This window comes from Thalassophryne amazonica, chromosome 8, assembly GCF_902500255.1.
Source record: "Thalassophryne amazonica chromosome 8, fThaAma1.1, whole genome shotgun sequence".
Lineage (NCBI taxonomy): Eukaryota > Metazoa > Chordata > Actinopteri > Batrachoidiformes > Batrachoididae > Thalassophryne > Thalassophryne amazonica.
The window spans coordinates 102,173,378-102,193,174 of record NC_047110.1 but is presented as its reverse complement, the minus strand read 5'-3'; the positions used below and the strand labels follow the sequence as shown (position 1 = coordinate 102,193,174).

Below are 19,797 nucleotides of genomic sequence, written 5' to 3'. Positions count from 1 at the left end.
GAGTTGGTCTCAAACACTTCCTGGATCACTCTTAGGCTAACATTCCTAGCTAGGAATCTTTAGGCTAAGTTGGGAGCTCTCTGAGAGGACTCAAAGATTCTTTGTGAACACTGGCCCTGGAATCGGCCATTCAGAAGTGTACGTGTATGCGGCAAAAGCATCAAACTTGTATCTGCAGTAATGTTCATGTCTCTGGGTCCTTGACCTTTCGGATCAAGGAGATGTTTGGAAAGAGCATATGGAGTCATTTGGCATTGCAGACATCTTGGAAAACCAAGGTCCATGTTTTTAGGTTTCTGGTGCTTCCTGTCTTACTGTACGGTTGTGAGACTTCAGTGACCTCAGGTATGACTAGATGTCTTTGTTACTAGGTTCCTTTGGAGTATCCTTTGGTATCTCTGGAATCACTTTCTGTTAAATGATCAGTTAGAGAGCAAAGATGAGGAGTATTACTAGCATTGTGAGGGGACAATCAATTGTAACAATTTGGCACATTTCTCTGTGCATGATCCAGCATGCACCTACCTTGTTGTTGAGGACTCCACTGGCTGGACAACACCAAGGAGCTGCAGAAGATAGTTACTTTCTAGAGATGAGGATGGCCTGGTCATCTGTCTGGGTGATTACCTTCTAGGACACGAGGTTGTTCCGTGGTGTTGTGGATGTGGCGACACGCAGCACCAGTGCATGCTCCCAGACTTTACTGCAGATTCTTTTTTTATACCCTGTCTGCATATATAGTAATAGTAAATGCCACACTGGCAGAACCATTTATGAACATTAATACACATATATGCAATTTATTCTTGCAAGACAGAAGGTATGTAGTGCGTGAGTGAACATGGTGTGTGTGTGTGTGACCTCCATCCGCCCTTTCCAATCAGCCTACACCATCCTACTCAGAGCCAACCGACAACTTCTATCAGGAAGGGCCGACCACCAAAACAACACAAAGACAGGTAAGAATGAAAGACAAGTGGTGAAGACAGTAACTGTGAAGTGATGAGAAGTGAGACACCGAGCAGACGGGGCCCCAACAATACAACTTACCAGGACAAACTACCACACATGAACAAGTAGTGACAGTAACAGTCTGTTGTCTAATTAGGTCAAAAGGCAAATTCCAATTCATATTTAAGGAGTTGATAAATAAGGAACATGTTTCATTAAATTGTGGTAATTGGTTTCTAAGCGGATATTTTTTCCATTGCTATATATTCAAAAAGGAGGTTTGACCAATGGTCATTATTAATTGATTGTTCATTTTTCCAATTCAGCTTTAGTTGGCATTTCAATAACTGTAGTGTCTCCAAGTAAACATAAATTAGGAGATAAGGGAATTCTATATCCTGAGATGGAGGACAATTTTTCAGTGACTTTTGACCAAAAACACTGGACAGGTGAGCAGAGCCAAAGGGCATGAAAATAGGTGTCAGTGGTGTTTAGTTCACACTGTGAACAAACATCAGAGTCTGAGAAGCCCATTTTATACATCTTATATTGTGTAATGTGTATTCTATGAAGAATTTTGTATTGGATGAGTTGTAAGTTGGTGTTTTTTGTCATTGAAAATATGTTTTTACAAATCTGTGTCCAGTGGTCAGGGTCAGAAGTGAGGAGGAAGTCCACCCCCCATTTTAAGCTGGGTAAATGTAAGACAGTGTCCACGCATGATATTAACTTATATACCTTAGACAAGGTTTTCTTTATTGGGAGGAGGTTCTTGATGTCTGTTACTAATGTGGGTGGTTCTGGTGGGCACTGATGCATCAGTTGCCAATAAAGGCGATTCTGATTCTGAAATTTTAACATCACAGCATGCTTTACTTGATGGAAATGAATAAAATTTCCTTTTATAATTCCAAACCTCTGCATCAAGTTATTAAATGACATGAACATGTTATTTTGAAAGAGGTGATGAAGGTGTGTGATTCCTTTCTGTTCCCATGTGCTGACATGAAGAGTTGCTTTATTGATCTTAAAGACTGGGTTGTGCCAAATAGGAGCATCTATACATATTTCCATTAGTTAGTTTGTAATTTCTAAAGTTTTCCACCAGGCAGTCAGAGTGGAAGAATCAATGGATTTTTAAAACATTCATGGCATTTACTGGAAGTAGTAATAAAGGGTAAATCTGAGAGTTTGATGTCGTTACATTCTAACTGTTCTAATTCTATCCAGGAGCTGTGGACTGGATTGGGATGAATCCATCTGCTCAAGTATTGTATCTGGTTAGCCAGATAGTAATGTAGAAAATTTGGTGCTTCCAGACCCCCTTGAGATTTATTTTTCTGAAGAGTAGCTAGACTAATTTTAGCTTTTTATTTTTCCAGTAAAACTTTGAAATGGCAGAATCTAAAGATTGAAACCATTTGACTGTGGGTTTGAAGGGAATCATTGAAAAGAGGTAATTAATTTGTGGTAATATTTTCATTTTGATAGTTGCTATTCGGCCTAATAAGGACATGGGGAGGTTGTGCCATCATTTCAAATTGTTACAGATTTTGTTGGTGAGTGGGGCGGAGTTCAAGTGGGCCAGCTCTCCAAATTTAGAAGAGATGTTTATATAAGTACTTAATATTGCCAGTGGGAAAGGTATAATGTGGATCTTGGGGTGAAGGATTCCATGAATCCTCGATTAAAGGAAGTATCATTGATTTTGACCAATTAATAGAATAATCTGATACTTGTGGGAAAGTAGTGATCAGTTTAAATACTTCTTGTAGTGATTTTGAGGGTTCTTGGAGATATAGTATGATATCATCAGCATATAATTTGATTTTGTCGTATTGAAGAGTTGATACCCTTGATGTTAGCGTTCTGAAGTATTGCAGTAGTGGTTCGATAAATATTGCGAATAATAGTGGTGAGAGTGGGCAGCCTTGTCTAGTCCCTCTTTGCAGTGTGAAACTTTGAGAGGTAATCTCGTTAGTTGTGACTGTGGCCTTTGGTGAGTTATATAGAGTTGTGATCCAATGAATGAATGATTCTCTAAAACCAAATTTTTGAAGGACTCTAATAAGAAAACTCCAGTTGACTCTGTCAAAGGCTTTTTCTGCATCCAATGACACCACTATTGCCTTTGTATTGCTACGCTGTGATTTGTCAATGAGACTGAGAAGTCTTCTGATGTTATTGGTAGAATGTAATAAACCCAGTTTGGTCCTTATGTATTATTGATGGCAATACTTTTTCTAAGCAGGATGCCAATGCCTTGGCAATGATTTTTACATCAGTATTTATTAATGATAGCGGGTGGTAATTAGAGGTCAGAGTAGGGTCTTTTTCTGGTTTCAATATAAGTTTTATTGCTGCAGTATTCATATAAGTGGGAACGTGACCTTTAGTCCAAATTTCTGAAACAGTCCTAAAGAATAGTGGTGCCAGTATCTGCCAAAATATTTCAGGAATTCAGGAGGAAAACCAACTGGGCCCGGAGCCCTGCCATTAGGCATTTTGTTCAAAGCTGCATGTAGTTCTATGATAGTTATAGGTGTGTCTAATGTTTCTGTGTGCTCTTTAGATAGCTAGGGTAGGTTTAGATTGTTGAGGAATGACTGGATATCTACTGGATTAGGTGTATTCGCCGATGAATGTAGATTACTGTAGTAGTTCTTAAATATCTGATTAATTTCCTGTGGTGACTTCATATAGTTTCCAGCTTGATCCCTGTTGTTTTTAGCTTATTGCTTTGTAGTTGACTTGCCAAAAATTTACTCGATTTATTATGATGTTCGAAATTATTATATCTAAGTCACTGAATGAGGATCTCTGTTTTTTTTATATATAATATTGTCAAGTTGGAATTTTGCATTATTTAATTCAAAGTTTGATCACTTGCGTCCGCAGCATATTTATTTGTTAAATGTTTAATTTTTTTCTTCAAGGCCATTTTCTAATTCATGTTCCATTTTATTTTTATAAGAATATGAAATAATTTTCCCTCTAATTACTGCTTTTCCTGTTTCCCAAAGCAAAGAAGGAGAAACACTCGAAGAGTCATTTCTTTCTGTAAAGTCTGCCCACTCTTTCGTTATGATTTTATCAAATTCACAGTCCTTTAAGAGTGATGTGTTAAAGCACCATGAGTGAGACGGATTAATAGTGGATTTTATTTGTACGGAAAGTGACACAGATGATTGCTGATAGTGATGGAATTAATTTTAGATTTAATTTTGGAAGTTATAGAATTACCAGAGAAGAACAAGTCAATTCTAGAATGAGACTGATATACAGGAGAGAAAAATGTGTATTCCTTTGTCATTGTATTTTTGATTCTCCAACTATCCACCAAACCAAATTCATCCTTATTCTCCTTTATAGTTTTAGCAGACTGAGAAAGTCTTACAGATGTTGGAGAACTGGAACGATCCAAAGACGGGTTTAAAGCAACGTTAAAGTCCCCTCCAGTGATGACTGCCGAATTGGCCATTAAATTAGAAATCTGTGAAAACAATGTATGAAAAAAGGTTGGGTCATCATTGTTGGGAGCATATAAATTAACAATTGTAAATATTTCACTAGAAATAGTTGCCTGGGTTATTGTATACCGATCTTCAGGGTCCATCACAGAGTTATTAAGAATGAATGGAATTCTTCTATGAACTAATATACTTAATCTTCTTTGTCTGCTGTTATAACAAGCTGAAAAACACTAACTAAATATTTGGCCAGTCAGTAAATTTTCCTCTGCTTTAGATAATGTGTTTTTTGTACAAGACAAATATCTGCATTTAGTTTTGCGATGTGATTCATGATTTTTACCTTCAACTGCAGATTCTGTTTCAGATGACTGTTACATTTACCAAAAAGCCACAATAAAACAGTCCTGTTGCGTCTCACTCTTGTGTTGTGTGTTCTTCCTGTCCACAGCAGTACTTCACTCTGCTCATCATAACAGACGGTGTCATCAGTGACATGGACGAGACGCGCGACGCCATCGTACAGGCGTCTAAGCTGCCCATGTCCATCATTATCATTGGTGTGGGCAACGCAGACTTCGCAGCTATGGAGTTCTTAGATGGAGACGCCAGTGTGTTACGATCCAACACGGGCGAAGAGGCTGTTCGAGACATTGTTCAGTTTGTCCCTTTCAGGGATTTTCGGAATGTGAGTACTGAGCTCCAGATGAAACACACGTACTGAGAAAAAGAAATAAAATGAGTAATTATTGAGATGCTTTCAGATCATTTACTTTCAAATAGCCTCTGATTATTTAAGTATTTTGAACAGTTACTGCTTTAACTTGTGTTGCGTGTCCTTCGTGTGACAACAATCAGCACATCAAAGTAGGCTTATTTAAGATCTGTAAATTAAAAATATAACATGAGCATTATGTTCGTTATAATTTGCAGTTGTTTAAGTAATTATTATCCTATTGTCTTACGTACAATTTGTACATGTTCAGTAACGATGCAGAAACACTCTTTTATATATATATACGAGGTCTGTTAGAAAAGTATCCAACCTTATTATTTTTTTTAAAAACCATATGGATTTGAATCACGTGTGATTGCGTCAGACAAGCTTGAACCCTCGTGCGCATGCATGAGTTTTTTTCATGCCTGTCGGTTGCATCATTCGCCTGTGAGCAGGCTGTGTGTGAGGTGTGGTCCACCCCTCTCGTCTATTTTTTATTACAAATAAATGAACGATGTGGAGCTTTGCTGCATCAATTTTTTTCCAGAAACTGTGAGAGACCTCCAGGTGGACACCGTTCGAAAAATTAACATGGCTTTCAGGGACGATTTTATGGGGATTAAACAGATTACGGAGTGTTACTGCCGCTTTAAGGACGGCCCACAACTGCTGAGAGCGCAACGCTCCAGGCTGACACCCCGCTGGAACAACCAGATCATTTCCAACGTGAAAGCTTTGTTGATCCGGGATCTCGTCTGACTTACACAAAAAGGCAGAAGATGTGGACATCAGCACTTTTTCCGGCACATTCCACCGTTACAGGAGTTTTTTTCATGGAAAGAAAAGCGGAGGGACGTGCCACGGCTCCGTTCATTACACGGGACAAAACCACCTCAGTGTTGGTCTCTCAGGGCGGCTTAAAGGTGGATTTCAGACGGATTCCGGTTGTTTTCCAGTCGTGTTAATATCCGATTGTGATTGTGCATGAGCTGGACATGCCAGAACATGTCCCGTGAGGCTTCATCACAGCGTTGCTTTGCGCCGAGCGGCTGCACCGCGACGCGCGGTGGAGCAGCTTCTCTTTCCATGACAAAAACTCCTGTAACAGTGGAATGTGCCATTCATTTTTAAACTGGACGCTGTCTTGATCCGGTATGTCATCTGACTAGCACAGGAATTGTGAAAAGACGTGGACATCATCACTTTTCCGGCACATTAAGACAGACGTGCGGAGGAGTTCCGCACATCGTGGTGCAGCCGCAAAGCAACTCTCAGCAGTTGTGGGCCGTCCTTAAAGCGGCAGTAACACTCCGTAATCTGTTTAATCCCCATAAAATCGTCCCTGAAAGCCATATTAATTTTTCGAACGGTGTCCACCTGGAGGTCTCTCACAGTTTCTGGAAAAAAATTGATGCAGCATAGCTCCAAATCGTTCAGACATTTATTCGCAATAAAAAATAGACGAGAGGGGTGGACCACACCTCACTCAAAGGCTGCTCACAGGCGAATGACGCAACGACAGGCATGAAAAAACTCACGCATGCACACGAAGGTTTAAGCTTGTCTGATGCAATCACACGTGATTCAAATCAATATGGTTTTTTAAAAAAATAATAAGGTCGGATACTTTTCTAACAGACCTCGTGTATACATATATATATATATATATATTACAATATGTTAAAATAGGTGTGTTATCAGGTTACAAAAACGTCATTTTCAGTTTTAGAAGTGTTTATTTGTAGCTTGGCTTTTGCATAATATATGAACATGAGCTTTTGAAAAGAGCGGAAGTTAGCTTTGAGCACACTAACATCCACTATATGTCATGTACATCATTTCAGAGGCATTATTAGGTTCCAAAAACAGTGTTTTTAGTTTTAGCAGTGTTTATTTCTCACTAGCTTTTACATAATATATGACAAAGAGGTTAAATTTACAGTTTGAAGCTAGCAATCAGACTGTGATGTCACAGTGCCACTCTACCCTGATTGGCTGTCACCCCTGCCACTCAAAAACTAAACTGAACAGATTGAAATAGAATGTTAAGTTTTTAACCTCTTAAAATATCTCTTAAAATTGGTCAAGGTTAGCCATCTTTGAACTTGTCCATGGTCTATTTTCCATGTTAATATGAACACTGTGGCAGTAATAGGACTGGAAATATGCTAAGCACGGACGGACAGACAGATGCAAAGCCTTCGCATCATGTTGAAAGACTCAGCTCTGACGCAACTTCAGCTTTGTCACTGATTTATGAACATTGTTGTCAAGAATCTGCTGATATTGACTGGAATCCATGTGACCCTCAACTTTAACAAGATTCCAGTACCTGCACTGGCCACACAGCCCCACAGCATGATGGAACACCTCCAAATTTTACTGTAGGTAGCAAGCATTTTTCTTGGAATGCTGTGTTCTTTTTCAGCCATGCATACCGCCCTTGTTATATCCAAATAAGTCAATTTTAGTTTCATCAGTCCACAGCACCTTATTCCAAAATGAAACTGGCTTGTCCAAATGTGCTTTAGCATACCTCAAGCAACTCTGTTTGTGGCGTGTATGCAGAAAAGACTTACTCTGCATTACAGCATCATACAGCATCTCTTTGTGCAAAGTGCGCTGTATAGTTGAATGATGCACAGAGACACTATCTGCAGCAAGATCATGTTGTAGGTCTTTGGAGCAGGTCTGTTGGTTGACTATGACTGTTCTTACCATCCTTCGCTTCAGCTTATCGGAGATTTTTCTTGGCCTGCCACTTCAGGCCTTAACTAGTGTCCTGTATATTTGTTTTGTGAATTGTTCTGTAATTTATGTTTGTAGCATGGCCCAAGCAGAGGGTTGCCCCTTTGAGTCTAGTCTGCTTGAGGTTTCTTCCTCTGGGGGTTAGTAAGGTTAGACCTTACTTGTGTGAAGCGCCTTGAAGCAACTCTGTTGTGATTTGGCACTATATAAATGAAAACAAATTGAAATTGAAAATTGAAATTGAACTAGTACTGTGCCTGCATTCTTCCATTTCCTCACTATGTTGCTCACAGTGGAAACTGACAGCTGAAATCTCTAGGATAGCTTTTTGCATCATTCCCCCTAAACCATGATGTTGAACAGTCTTTGTGTTCAGGTCATTTAAGAGTTGTTTAGAGGCTCCCATGTTGCCACTCACTGGAAGAGATGCAAAGAGGAGAAACATTTGCAAATGGCCACCTTAAATAACCTTTCTCATTATTGGATTCACCTGTGTAAGGAGGTCAAAGGGTCAATGAGCTTACCAAACCAAATTTGTGTTCCACTAATTAGTCCTAAATGTATTTAAATCAATAAAATGACAAGGGTGCCCAAATTTATGCACCTGCCTAATTTTGTTTAAATAATTACTGCACACTTTCTGTAAATACTAGAACCTTCATTTGTCAAATATCAGTGTGTTCGTCTGCTATGTGATATATTTTACTGAAATTTTTGATCCAGACAGCCAATGATTTATAAAGGGAAATCATGAAAATGATCAGGGGTGCCCAAACTTTTGTATACAACTGTATATGGTTGGTTGATTTTACTGTTCATTCATATGTAGGAGCACAGAGTGCATTTATTTTTTTATTTCCCCTTTCCTTGACAACCAGTCACAGCTCTTACAGAACCACGTCATACCTAGCAACAGGGTCAAGATAGGAGTTTCAGACTCGCTCTCAGACACCTGCTGGCTCACTCTTAGGCTAAGATTCGTTGCCAGGAAATATTAGGCTAAGTTAGGAGCTGGTGCTTCCTGTCTTATTGTATCGTTGTAAGACTTAAACAGTAACTAGTGACCAAATGCAACGACTGGAAGTTTCTGTCTCTTTGGAGGATCCTTGGGTACCGCTGGAGTGACTTTGTGCGGAATGAGTGATTCCTGAGGGAGACTAACAAGAGGCGTATCACTTGCATTGTGAGGCAGCATCAGCTTTAATATTTTGGCCATTTGGCACATTTCCCTTGATCCAACATGCAGGTGCCTCAGTGTTGAGGACACCAGCAGCTGGAGAAGTCCAAGGGGAGGTCCACGTGTCCGCTGGATCAGCAACAACTTTGGCCTCAACTGTTCCATGACTTCTCCTGTACATTCCAAGTAATGACTCGGAAAGCTTCTTTGTTTATTTATTTTTGTTTTTGTTTTTTTTTTAACTGAAGCCGAACACATCAGTGACCTCTTGTCTAGATATATTTCAGCTAATTGTTAGCTAAAGATGGGACGTCTTTCTGTGTGAACGCGCTAACAAGCGCCGGCCTGCTGCTGTTCAGATTGTAGCTCCACTTTGTTCTGAATGGTTATCTCAGACTAAACACCTTCCAGAGAGCATGCACGTGATGCCTTTAGGAGTGCGTGCACGCATGAGGACTGTGCACATGCGCTCCTTCAGTGTGTATTTGCATGTGGGGGTGAGGGGGGTGGCAGTGGGCGAGCTGACTTCCTCGGGAGGAGGGCAAACAGACAGTATTTACTGGATTCTGTCCAGTTTGTTAGAGAGAGAGAGAGAGAGAGAGAGAGAGAGAGATCAACCTGGTAAGTGAGAAGAATTAACGACGCAATGTGAGGAGCTGTAATATCAGGCTAATTTTTACTGCATGTTATAAAAGTGGGTTTTTCTAATATGTTGCAGTTAAAAAAAAATTAGTCTGACCAAATCCTCATTTTATAAGCACAAAAACATCTAAATTTGTTTTTTACTTCATGCATCCCATCAAAAATAATTAACTGTCAAAATAATCAACATTCAGTTTTCTGCCAGTCAATACATCAACTTGTTTTAGCTTGACTGAAGAAACTGTGGGACTGAATTATATTAATGCCTAAAAATTAAGTCATTTGTTAACAATTCTGTTTTCCCCGAGGCTTTGGAAAAGCCCAGGCATGTGCCTCGCAAAATGCAGCAAGTGAAGGAAGCAATATTTTTCTCTGCGCGATATCCCAGGTGTCTGCCCCCTTCTGGCTGTTTAGTGGATGCTGGATTGATGATGGATTAGGAGCAGGTGTGGTTGTCAATGAGACAGACAAACCATTTTCACAGAGAAATGTACTAAATCAGATAAGTAAACAGTTACTTCCTGATTGTTTCACAGAGGTTATGTTCTAAAAGAAGGCAGTCCGACACGGTGGAAATTTTTAAATCAAGACTGAAGACCCACTTTTTTAGACTGTCTTATCATTAATTTATTGTTTTTATGTTTGCCTTGTATTGTCTTTTTATTCTACTGTGTTTTACCTTTTTATCTTGCCATTTTTTATTTTAATTTACTCTGTTATAAATTGTGTGTTATGTGAAGCGCCTTGGGGCGACTGTCGTGAGATGGTGCTATATAAATTAATAAATTAAAATGGAAAGGTAAACTACACTGTCATACCGCCATGGGCACAATTTGGTGGGGGATAGGGGGGACATGTCCCCCCCAGCTTTTCAACCAGGGGGGACAGAATATGGTATGTCCTCCCCACCTTCTGACATAAATGTGTGTACTTGAAACATGCTGTCAGTCTTATGTGCAAACCATGTCAGTCTTATGTGTATCTTTGTTTCTGCAAGTTTGTATTTTTATCAGCATTGACTTGTTTACACCTGTTTCTTGTTTGTCACATTCAGAATTTTCTGGGACTGCATTTGCCCAGATTTGAAACCAAAAGTAGTTGCCTCTAGGGACTAATATCTACACATAAGTATCAGTGGACCATATGCTAATTTACTGAATTCTGAAAGTTAGAAAAGGAAATCACAAAAGCTATCTGGGACCTCAGAAAGCCCATCTGCAATTATTGCTTGATCTCCAAAATCAGTCTACGAGTATGCAAGTGAAATTATGTTCAGCATGAGTGTTGTCATTAGTGCCACTTCGAAAATTAAATTCATGATAAGTAATTTATCCTAAACTTATGATCTGTTGTTTTTTCAGACTTATGCAAAAACAAATCTTAAGAAAAAAAAAAACAGTATGCGATAGTTAATAATTATTAAGAGCCTGTTCTTTCATATTTATGAATACATTTTACTACATTGCAGTTGTCGAAATGAAATGAAAACTCAACCTATCATTCTTTTTGAGTTCTACACATGTGGTGATACCTTATTTACACCAGAATGTTAATAAAATCAATGCTGGCTATTCTCAGAATAAAGTACTTATATCCACAGTTTCAAATTGCATAAGTCAAATGGTGTCCACTTTATGGTCTTCTCAAAACATTAAGCATCTGAGCTTATCTAGAAACCGTTGGCTATGGGCTTCGGCCCTGCAGGCCTCGCACTTTGTCCCCACCAATTTCTAGTTCTAAATTGCACCCTTGCATACCGCCACACAACCCAGCGCAAATGATTTTGGAGGAATTTAGCTGCAGAAGAAAAAGAGTGTGAGGGAGGTAGTTGAGTGAGGTGCTTCAGTGAATGAGACCTATGAGAGCTTTTCCACACAGAACTTTATGAATTGGAGAGATAAATTTATGTAGAACAGCTTTTATGTTATGAAACTAAAACTAATATGGTTATAATTCCACAAAAACCTTTGGAAAGGATTTTGGATGACACTAAGAAAAAAATGTTGTCATATAGAGTGCTACAAACACATATTCTGTCCCCCAAAGAAAGACAGTGCAGACATTACAGTAGTGTTATAATTGTAGCATGGACAGTCATTGATGTTAGCAACCATTAAAGAGTAAGGCAATATTAGTGCCACATGTTATTAACCAACACATTACACTGTATTTCACACATGAAAATATTGCAGCAACATGTCCACAGACTGCAGTAAGACATTACTTTGTGGACACAAAAAAAGACAGAAGTGTTAAAACAACAACCACAACAACAAAACATTAAAACTACAACTGTCACAGTTAGGAGCAGGCATGTTGGATTGTGAACTCGTAGTATGTCATACGACTTGGCGAGTTGAGGAATAATGCTCTGAGTACATATGGAACACAGCATTATATACCGAAAAATTATGCGTTTATTATTTTTATAATTACAATGATTTATAGAGGGCTTTCCCAAGAATCAACACACTACATAACAAATACTCCAATAATACAAGTACACTACAGAAAAATCCCAAAATCAAATGGATTCACTTTTTTATTGTCGTGTTGCCAATGCTGTGGGTCAGCAATCTGTGTCCATCTGATGCTTTCGGTTGTCCAGGCTGCATCACTTAACTTCCAGTATGTTGTCCCTTGCATGTTTTTGTCTATTCTTGGAATGTAATTGTCCTGTTAAGTAACAGGACAAGCTGTGGTGTGCACATGTACTAGTGAGTTTCTGTCTGTAGTTAAACTCACCCCCAGGGAAATGCTGAGTTTAAAAATGATTTCTACATATAGGAAAATAAGTGCAACTTACATTTTGGAGTGACTAATAGGTTTTTCCTTTTCAGTTTTCCTTTTTTTTTATACAGGTGCGACTTATACTGTGGAAAATACAGTAGCTTTTTTTTTATATCCACAGCCCAGGTCTGGTGACCATCACTGCCTATCTTATAAGATTGACACAACAAAAAAAACATAATAGACAATGTGGTTTCTTTCTTTCTTTATTGTTTATTTGATGAGGACAATGCACATTAATGAACACTTTGTACATTTTAATGCCTTAGTGTAAATATGCCAGATTTAGCTAAAAGCTACTTTCCATCTGTAGTCCTCAGACACACAACAACAAACAATAATTACAATAAACAAATTAAAACAAAACATGAGATTCTGAGCATTTATAACATAGATAATGTGCTTTCTGTGCTTTTATAATGGGGATAATGTGCTTTCTCTCTTTTTACAATGTAGATAATGTGCTTTGTGTGTGTATATACAATGAGGAAAATAAGTATTTGAACACCCTGCCATTTTGCAAGTTCTCCCAATTAGAAATCATGGAGGGGTCTGAAATTTTCATCTTAAGTGCATGTCCACTGTGAGACATAATCTAAAAAAAAAAAAAAAAAAAAATATGGAAATCACAATGTATGATTTTTTTTAAATAATTTATTTGTATGTTACTGCTGCAAATAAGTATTTGAACACCTACCAACCAGCAAGAATTCTGGCTCTCACAGACCTGTTAATTTTTCTTTAAGAAGCCCTCTTATTCTGCACTCTTTAGTTGTATTAACTGCACCTGTTTGAACTTGTTACCTGTATAAAAGACACCCGTTCACACACTCAATCAATCACACTCCAAACTGTCCACCATAGCCAAGACCAAGGACACCAGGGACAAAACTGTAGACCTGCACAAGGCTGGGATGGACAACAGGACAACAGGCAAGCAGCTTGGTAGAAGACAACTGTTATGATTATTTATTAGAAAGTGGAAGAAACACAAGATGACTGTCAATCTCCCTCTGTCTGAGATTCCATGCAAGATCTCACTTTGTGGGGTAAGGATGATTCTGAGAACGCACAGAACTACACAGGAGGACCTGGTCAATGACCTGAAGAGAGCTGGGACCACAGTCACAAAGATTACATTAGTAACACATGATGCTGTCATGGTTTAAAATCCTGCAGGGCAGCAAGGTCCCCCTGCTCAATCCAGCACATGCCCAGGCCCATTTGAAGTTCACCAGTGACCATCTGGATAATCCAGAGGAGGCATGGGAGAAGGTCGTGTGGTCAGATGAGACCAGAATAGAGCTTTTTGGAATCAACTCCACTTACCATGTTTAGAGGACGAGAACAACCCCAAGAAAACCATCCCAACCGTGAAGCATGGGGGTGGAAACATCATACTTCTGCAAACGGGACAGGACGACTGCACCGTATTGAAGGGAGGATGGATGGGGTCATGTATTGCGAGATTTTGGCAAACAACCTCCTTCCCTCAGTAAGAGCATTGAAGATGGGTCATAGCTGGGTCTTCCAGCATGACAATGACCCCAAACACACAGCCAGGGCAACTAAGGAGGAGCTCCGTAAGAAGCATTCCAAGGTCCTGGAGTGGCCTGGCCAGTCTCCAGACCTGAACTCAATAGAAAATCTTAGGAGGGAGCTGAAACTCCAAACCTGAAAGATTTGGAGAAGATCTGTATGGAGGAGTGGACCAAAATCCCTGCTGCAGTGTGTGAAAACCTGGTGAAAAACTACAGGAAACGTTTGACCTCTGTAATTGCAAACAAAGGCTACTGTACCAAATATTAACATTGATTTTCACAGGTGTTCAAATACTTATTTGCAGCCGACACTGGACCTGATCTTCCCCTTACGACAATCTTAAGGACACCCCGACAATTGTGATGATGCTAAAGATAATCTTATCAGATATTCCTCCCGTGTGTGGTGTGTTAAGAGCGCTCTGATCTGCTCGGAAGGACGTCAAGAGCGCTCAGATCGCAAATTGAGGATATTCAACATGTTGGATTTTCTTGGCCCGATATCTCAGTGTGTGTTGTGTCCTCCAACCAAAACAAGTGCACAGCCTGCTGAATGTGACATTCAGCCAATCAGAAAGTGAGGTGACAGACGCACGGAGTGGAAAATAAAATCAAAACAGCTGTTCTGACTTACCAGAAAGTCCGGTGGTCTCCACTCCTTTAAAGAACTTTTTGTATCGTTTTTTTCCCTCTGTTTTAAATAGTCCACAAAGTACCTTTACTCTGAAGTCACGTTTAATCTCGAGAGATTTTGCGAGATTTCCTGTCTGAGCTGTGAATGTTCTGTGTGAAATCTGTTCATGTGTGATTGTGTTGTCCTTATCGTGTGGCTGCACACCACACACTGTACGACCAAACCTGTTAGATCCATGATTTTTTTATCTTCACGTGTGTGGTCTCTCAGGTTTTGGAAACCTAAAGATAATTTTAAAATCCTGTCGTGTGAACCAGGCTTTAGTGAGAGAACTTGCAAAATCGCAGGGTGTTCAAATACTTATTTTCCCTCACTGTAACATAGATAATGTGCTTTGTCTTTTTATAATGTAGATAATGTGCTCTCTTTGCATTTATAATGTCGATAATGTGCTTTGTGTATATAATGTGGATAATGTGTTTTCTGCTCATTTAGAATGTTGATAATGTGGTTTATGTGTGTTTATAATGTTTCAGCATGTTTATAATGCTGATAATGTGATTTCTGTGCATTTATAATGTTGTTAATGTGGTTTCTGCATATTTATAATGTGGTTTTGGTGTGTTTATAATGTTGATAATGTGGTTTCTGTTTCTACATATTTATAATGTGGTTTCTGTGCATTTATAATGTTGATAATGTGGTTTCTGCAGGTTTATCATGTTGATGATTTTGTTTCTGCAGGTTTATAATGTTGATAATGTGGTTTTGGCGTATTTATCATGTTGATAATGTGGTTTCTGCAAATTTATCATATTGATGTTGTGGTTTCTGCAGGTCTGTCATGTTGATGTTGTGGTTTCTGCAGGTCTGTCATGTTGAACATGACAGACCTTATTTTGACAGAGTTATCAGACCTTATTTTGACAGACCTTATTTTGACGGAGTTATCAAAATAAACCTGCAGAAACCACAGGTTTCTGCAGGTTTATTTTGGTTTATGTGGTTTATCACGTTGATGATGTGGTTTATGCACATTTATAATGTTGATAATGTGGTTTCTGCAGGTTTATCATGATGGTGTGGTTTCTGCAGGTTTATCATGTTGATATTGTGGTTTCTGTGCATTTATAATGTTAATAATGTGGTTTCTGGGTGTTTATAATGTGGTTTTGGTGTGTTCATAATGTTGATAATGCCATTTCTGCGCATTTACAATGTTGATAATGCCATTTCTGCATATTTATAATGTGGTTTCTGCAGGTCTGTCATGTTGATAATGTGGTTTCTGCAGGTTTATCATGTTGATAATGTGGTTTTGGCATATTTATAATGTGGATAATGTGGTTTCTGCAGGTTTTTCATGTTGATAATGTGGTTTCTGCAGGTCCTTCATGATGCAGTTTCTGTATGTTTATCATGTTAATGTGGTTTCTGCAGGACTATCATGTTGATGTTGTGGTTTCTGTAGGTTTATCATGTTGGTAATGTGGTTTCTGCAAGTTTATCATGTTGGTAATGTGGTTTCTGCAAGTTTATCATGTTAATGTGGTTTCTGCAGGTTTATGTTGATAATGTGGTTTCTGCAGGACTATCATGTTGGTAATGTGGTTTATGTGGTTTATCACGTTGATGATGTGGTTTATGCACATTTATAATGTTGATAATGTGGTTTCTGCAGGTTTATCATGATGGTGTGGTTTCTGCAGGTTTATCATGTTGATATTGTGGTTTCTGTGCATTTATAATGTTAATAATGTGGTTTCTGGGTGTTTATAATGTGGTTTTGGTGTGTTCATAATGTTGATAATTCCATTTCTGCGCATTTACAATGTTGATAATGCCATTTCTGCATATTTATAATGTGGTTTCTGCAGGTCTGTCATGTTGATAATGTGGTTTCTGCAGGTTTATCATGTTGATAATGTGGTTTTGGCATATTTATAATGTGGATAATGTGGTTTCTGCAGGTTTTTCATGTTGATAATGTGGTTTCTGCAGGTCCATGATGCAGTTTCTGTATGTTTATCATGTTGATAATGTGGTTTCTGCAGGACTGTCATGTTGATGTTGTGGTTTCTGTAGGTTTATCATGTTGGTAATGTGGTTTCTGCAGGTCTATCATGTTAATGTGGTTTCTGCAAGTTTATCATGTTAATGTGGTTTCTGCAGGTTTATGTTGATAATGTGGTTTCTGCAGGTTTATCATGTTGATAATGTGGTTTCTGCAGGTTTATCATGTTGATAATGTGGTTTATGCAGGTTTATCACGTTGATGTGGTTTCTGTGGGTTTATGTTGATAATGTGGTTTATGCACATTTATAATGTTGATAATGTGGTTTCTGTGGGTTTATGTTGATAATGTGGTTTATGCATGTTTATCATGTTGATAATGTGGTTTATGCACATTTATAATGTTGATAATGTGGTTTATGCACATTTATAATGTTGATAATGTGGTTTATGCACATTTATCATGTTGATAATGTGGTTTCTGAACATTTATAATGTTGATAATGTGGTTTATGCAGATTTATCACGTTGATAATGTGGTTTCTGCACATTTATAATGTTGATAATGTGGTTTCTGTGGGTTTATGTTGATAATGTGGTTCTGCACATTTATAATGTTGATAATGTGGTTTCTGCACATTTATAATGTTAATGTGGTTTCTGCAGGTCCTTCATGATGCGGTTTCTGTATGTTCATCATGTTGATAATGTGGTTTCTGTAGGTTTATCATGTTGATAATGTGGTTTATGCACATTTATGTTGATAATGTGGTTTATGCAGGTCTATCGTGTTGATAATGTGGTTTATGCAGGTCAATCGTGTTGATAATGTGGTTTATGCAGGTCAATCGTGTTGATAATGTGGTTTATGCAGGTTTATCACATTGATGTGGTTTCTGTGGGTTTATGTTGATAATGTGGTTTACGCACATTTATAATGTTGGTAATGTGGTTTCTGCAGGTCTATCATGTTAATGTGGTTTCTGTTCTTTTCCAGGCACCAAAGGAGACTCTTGCCAAGTCTGTGCTGGCCGAGCTGCCTCAGCAGGTCACCCAGTACTTCAAACAGCGGAATCTACCGCCCATCAATCCCGCTCCAGAGTGAGACGGTCCAAAATGGAATAACCGGAACGCTGTACAATCGTATAACAATCCACCACATTCTGTATTGTTCTGACAAATGGTACAGAATCTGTGTGTATATCAGCTGTGAACGAAAACAAACACTGCCAATATATCTGCAACTTTGTTTTTCCTGAAAATGAACATTTGGTGGTGCTCCAGTGTGATTCCATCAGAAACGCTGTTGTCTTTTTCTTAAAGCTTTGCAGTATGTGCCACTATGATGCTAAAGTGCATGTTTGCACGCACTGCCAACTGCTCACATATGAAGGGAAAACCATCTGGATGGACCAGGATGTAGAATAGCTGCTTTCTGCATGTGTGTGTCCTTGTGATCGATGTGTACAACCCCGTGGTGTAAGTCGCTCCTGAGCTGAAGTGTTTCCGTGGTTGAACTTTCCTCGTAGTTGTTGTTATTATGACACTCAGACGAAGATGCTTTTGTGTTCACATCAGACTCTTAGACAGCGCATGACGAGAAATAAAGACAGAACTCTTCCCTGCTATGAGTTTTTAGCGTTCAGTTTTCATTGCTGCTGTGCTCCTCCCATCCTGCAGACAACAGGATGGGAGCACAGATGCTGCAGAATACAGTGTGATACACCGTGATTCTGAAGTATCGTCATTAAATACACAAAAAATAAATAAATAAACACATGTATTTCTCCAACACTGCACGTCATCTCCTCGCCGTTTACAAACTGATGATCAAACGCATGATCTTCATTTCAAATGGTGTATTTCTGACATTTTGTAAATATTTGACCTTGCGATGGGATCGTGTGCAGTTCAAGGTTAGATGGTACGGAAACGTGAGTGACTGACACCAACCGGATGTTTATTGTGTGGAATCAGTCTGATATGCATATAAAGAATGTATTATATTTATAAAACACTGATGTTTTTAGTGTACTCTTTATGCAGTGCTAACTTGTGTACTTCTACTACCGCAACTGTGTGTATTGCTGTGCATCTTTGTACCACGTGTGTCGGTATTAATTTTATAAAAGTTGTCTGTTCACACGCAGGTGAATAAACTGAAAAAAAAAGAGACAAAGTGAGTGTTTCAAACAAACAAAAACATGAAGTGACCTGCAAAAACAACTCGTGTCACAAGAAAGTAATTCCTCTACGTGAACAGCTTTACGTCTTTACTGCGATTGTAACCACAGCAGAATAAACCAGGTTCACTAGTCTCGATCATCCAGCCATGTAAATCAGACACTGATTATATCTTGGAATTCGTTTACCTCGGTTATTAGAAAAAACAGTATGGTACATCTGTCCGGAGGCGGCAGTTCCCAAAAACTGAGTGACTGTGCAAGGAGACTAGTGAGGGAAGCCACCAAGACAACTGCCGAAGATGTTATCAGCTTCTGTGCCTGTGATTGGAGAAATTGTGCACAGTGTATGGCGTCAGATCAGTGACAAAACCCCACTTGCGTAAAAAATGCATTCACACGTGTATTAACTGTGCGTGCGCAAATTATCACTCCACGCGCGCAAAGGTGCTGCGTGCGAGGACCAGCGCTCCCCACGCCCGCTCGAACTTCATTTCTGCTCGCTTGCTTGAAACCTATGGCACTATGGGGGAGGGAACCAGGTCGGCACTGGCTCTGATGTGATTGGCCGTCTCTGAAGAGCGAGGTATGGTTGACAGCCCTCCTCTGACGCGGACGTCAGTCAGAGACAACTGCGTTAAGCGATTATCACCTCGTTTCTGCTTAAAACTTCACTCCAGTCATCATCTATCTCAGCGACAGATCTCTGAAGCTTCTCTACAACTATCATTTCCACATAAATTCAGCATTATTTCATAACAAATTACAGAAAGTCCTAAAAATGATCTCCTGACACTCGTCTGCACACTGACTCTCTACACCCAAACTGATCAAAGGGAATAAAGTGATTATTAACCATCAGATGACAAAACCTCCTAAATCACGTGGAAACCATAACGCCACCACCTCCCTGAAGAAGACAATGGTGT

The 19,797-nt window shown here is 39.0% G+C and overlaps 1 protein-coding gene across 1 annotated transcript in view; it reads left to right on the top strand.

Annotated features, from left to right (window-relative positions):
* The window catches only part of cpne2 (copine II), a 167,275-nt gene extending 149,477 nt beyond the window's left edge, over nucleotides 1-17,798 (top strand). The window contains exons 14-15 of the mRNA XM_034177110.1: nucleotides 4,873-5,109; nucleotides 17,683-17,798. Of these exons, the coding sequence (XP_034033001.1) occupies nucleotides 4,873-5,109; nucleotides 17,683-17,790 (345 nt within the window). The 3' untranslated portion in view covers nucleotides 17,791-17,798. The remainder of the gene's footprint in view (nucleotides 1-4,872; nucleotides 5,110-17,682) is intronic.
* The last annotated feature ends 1,999 nt before the right edge of the window (nucleotides 17,799-19,797 follow it).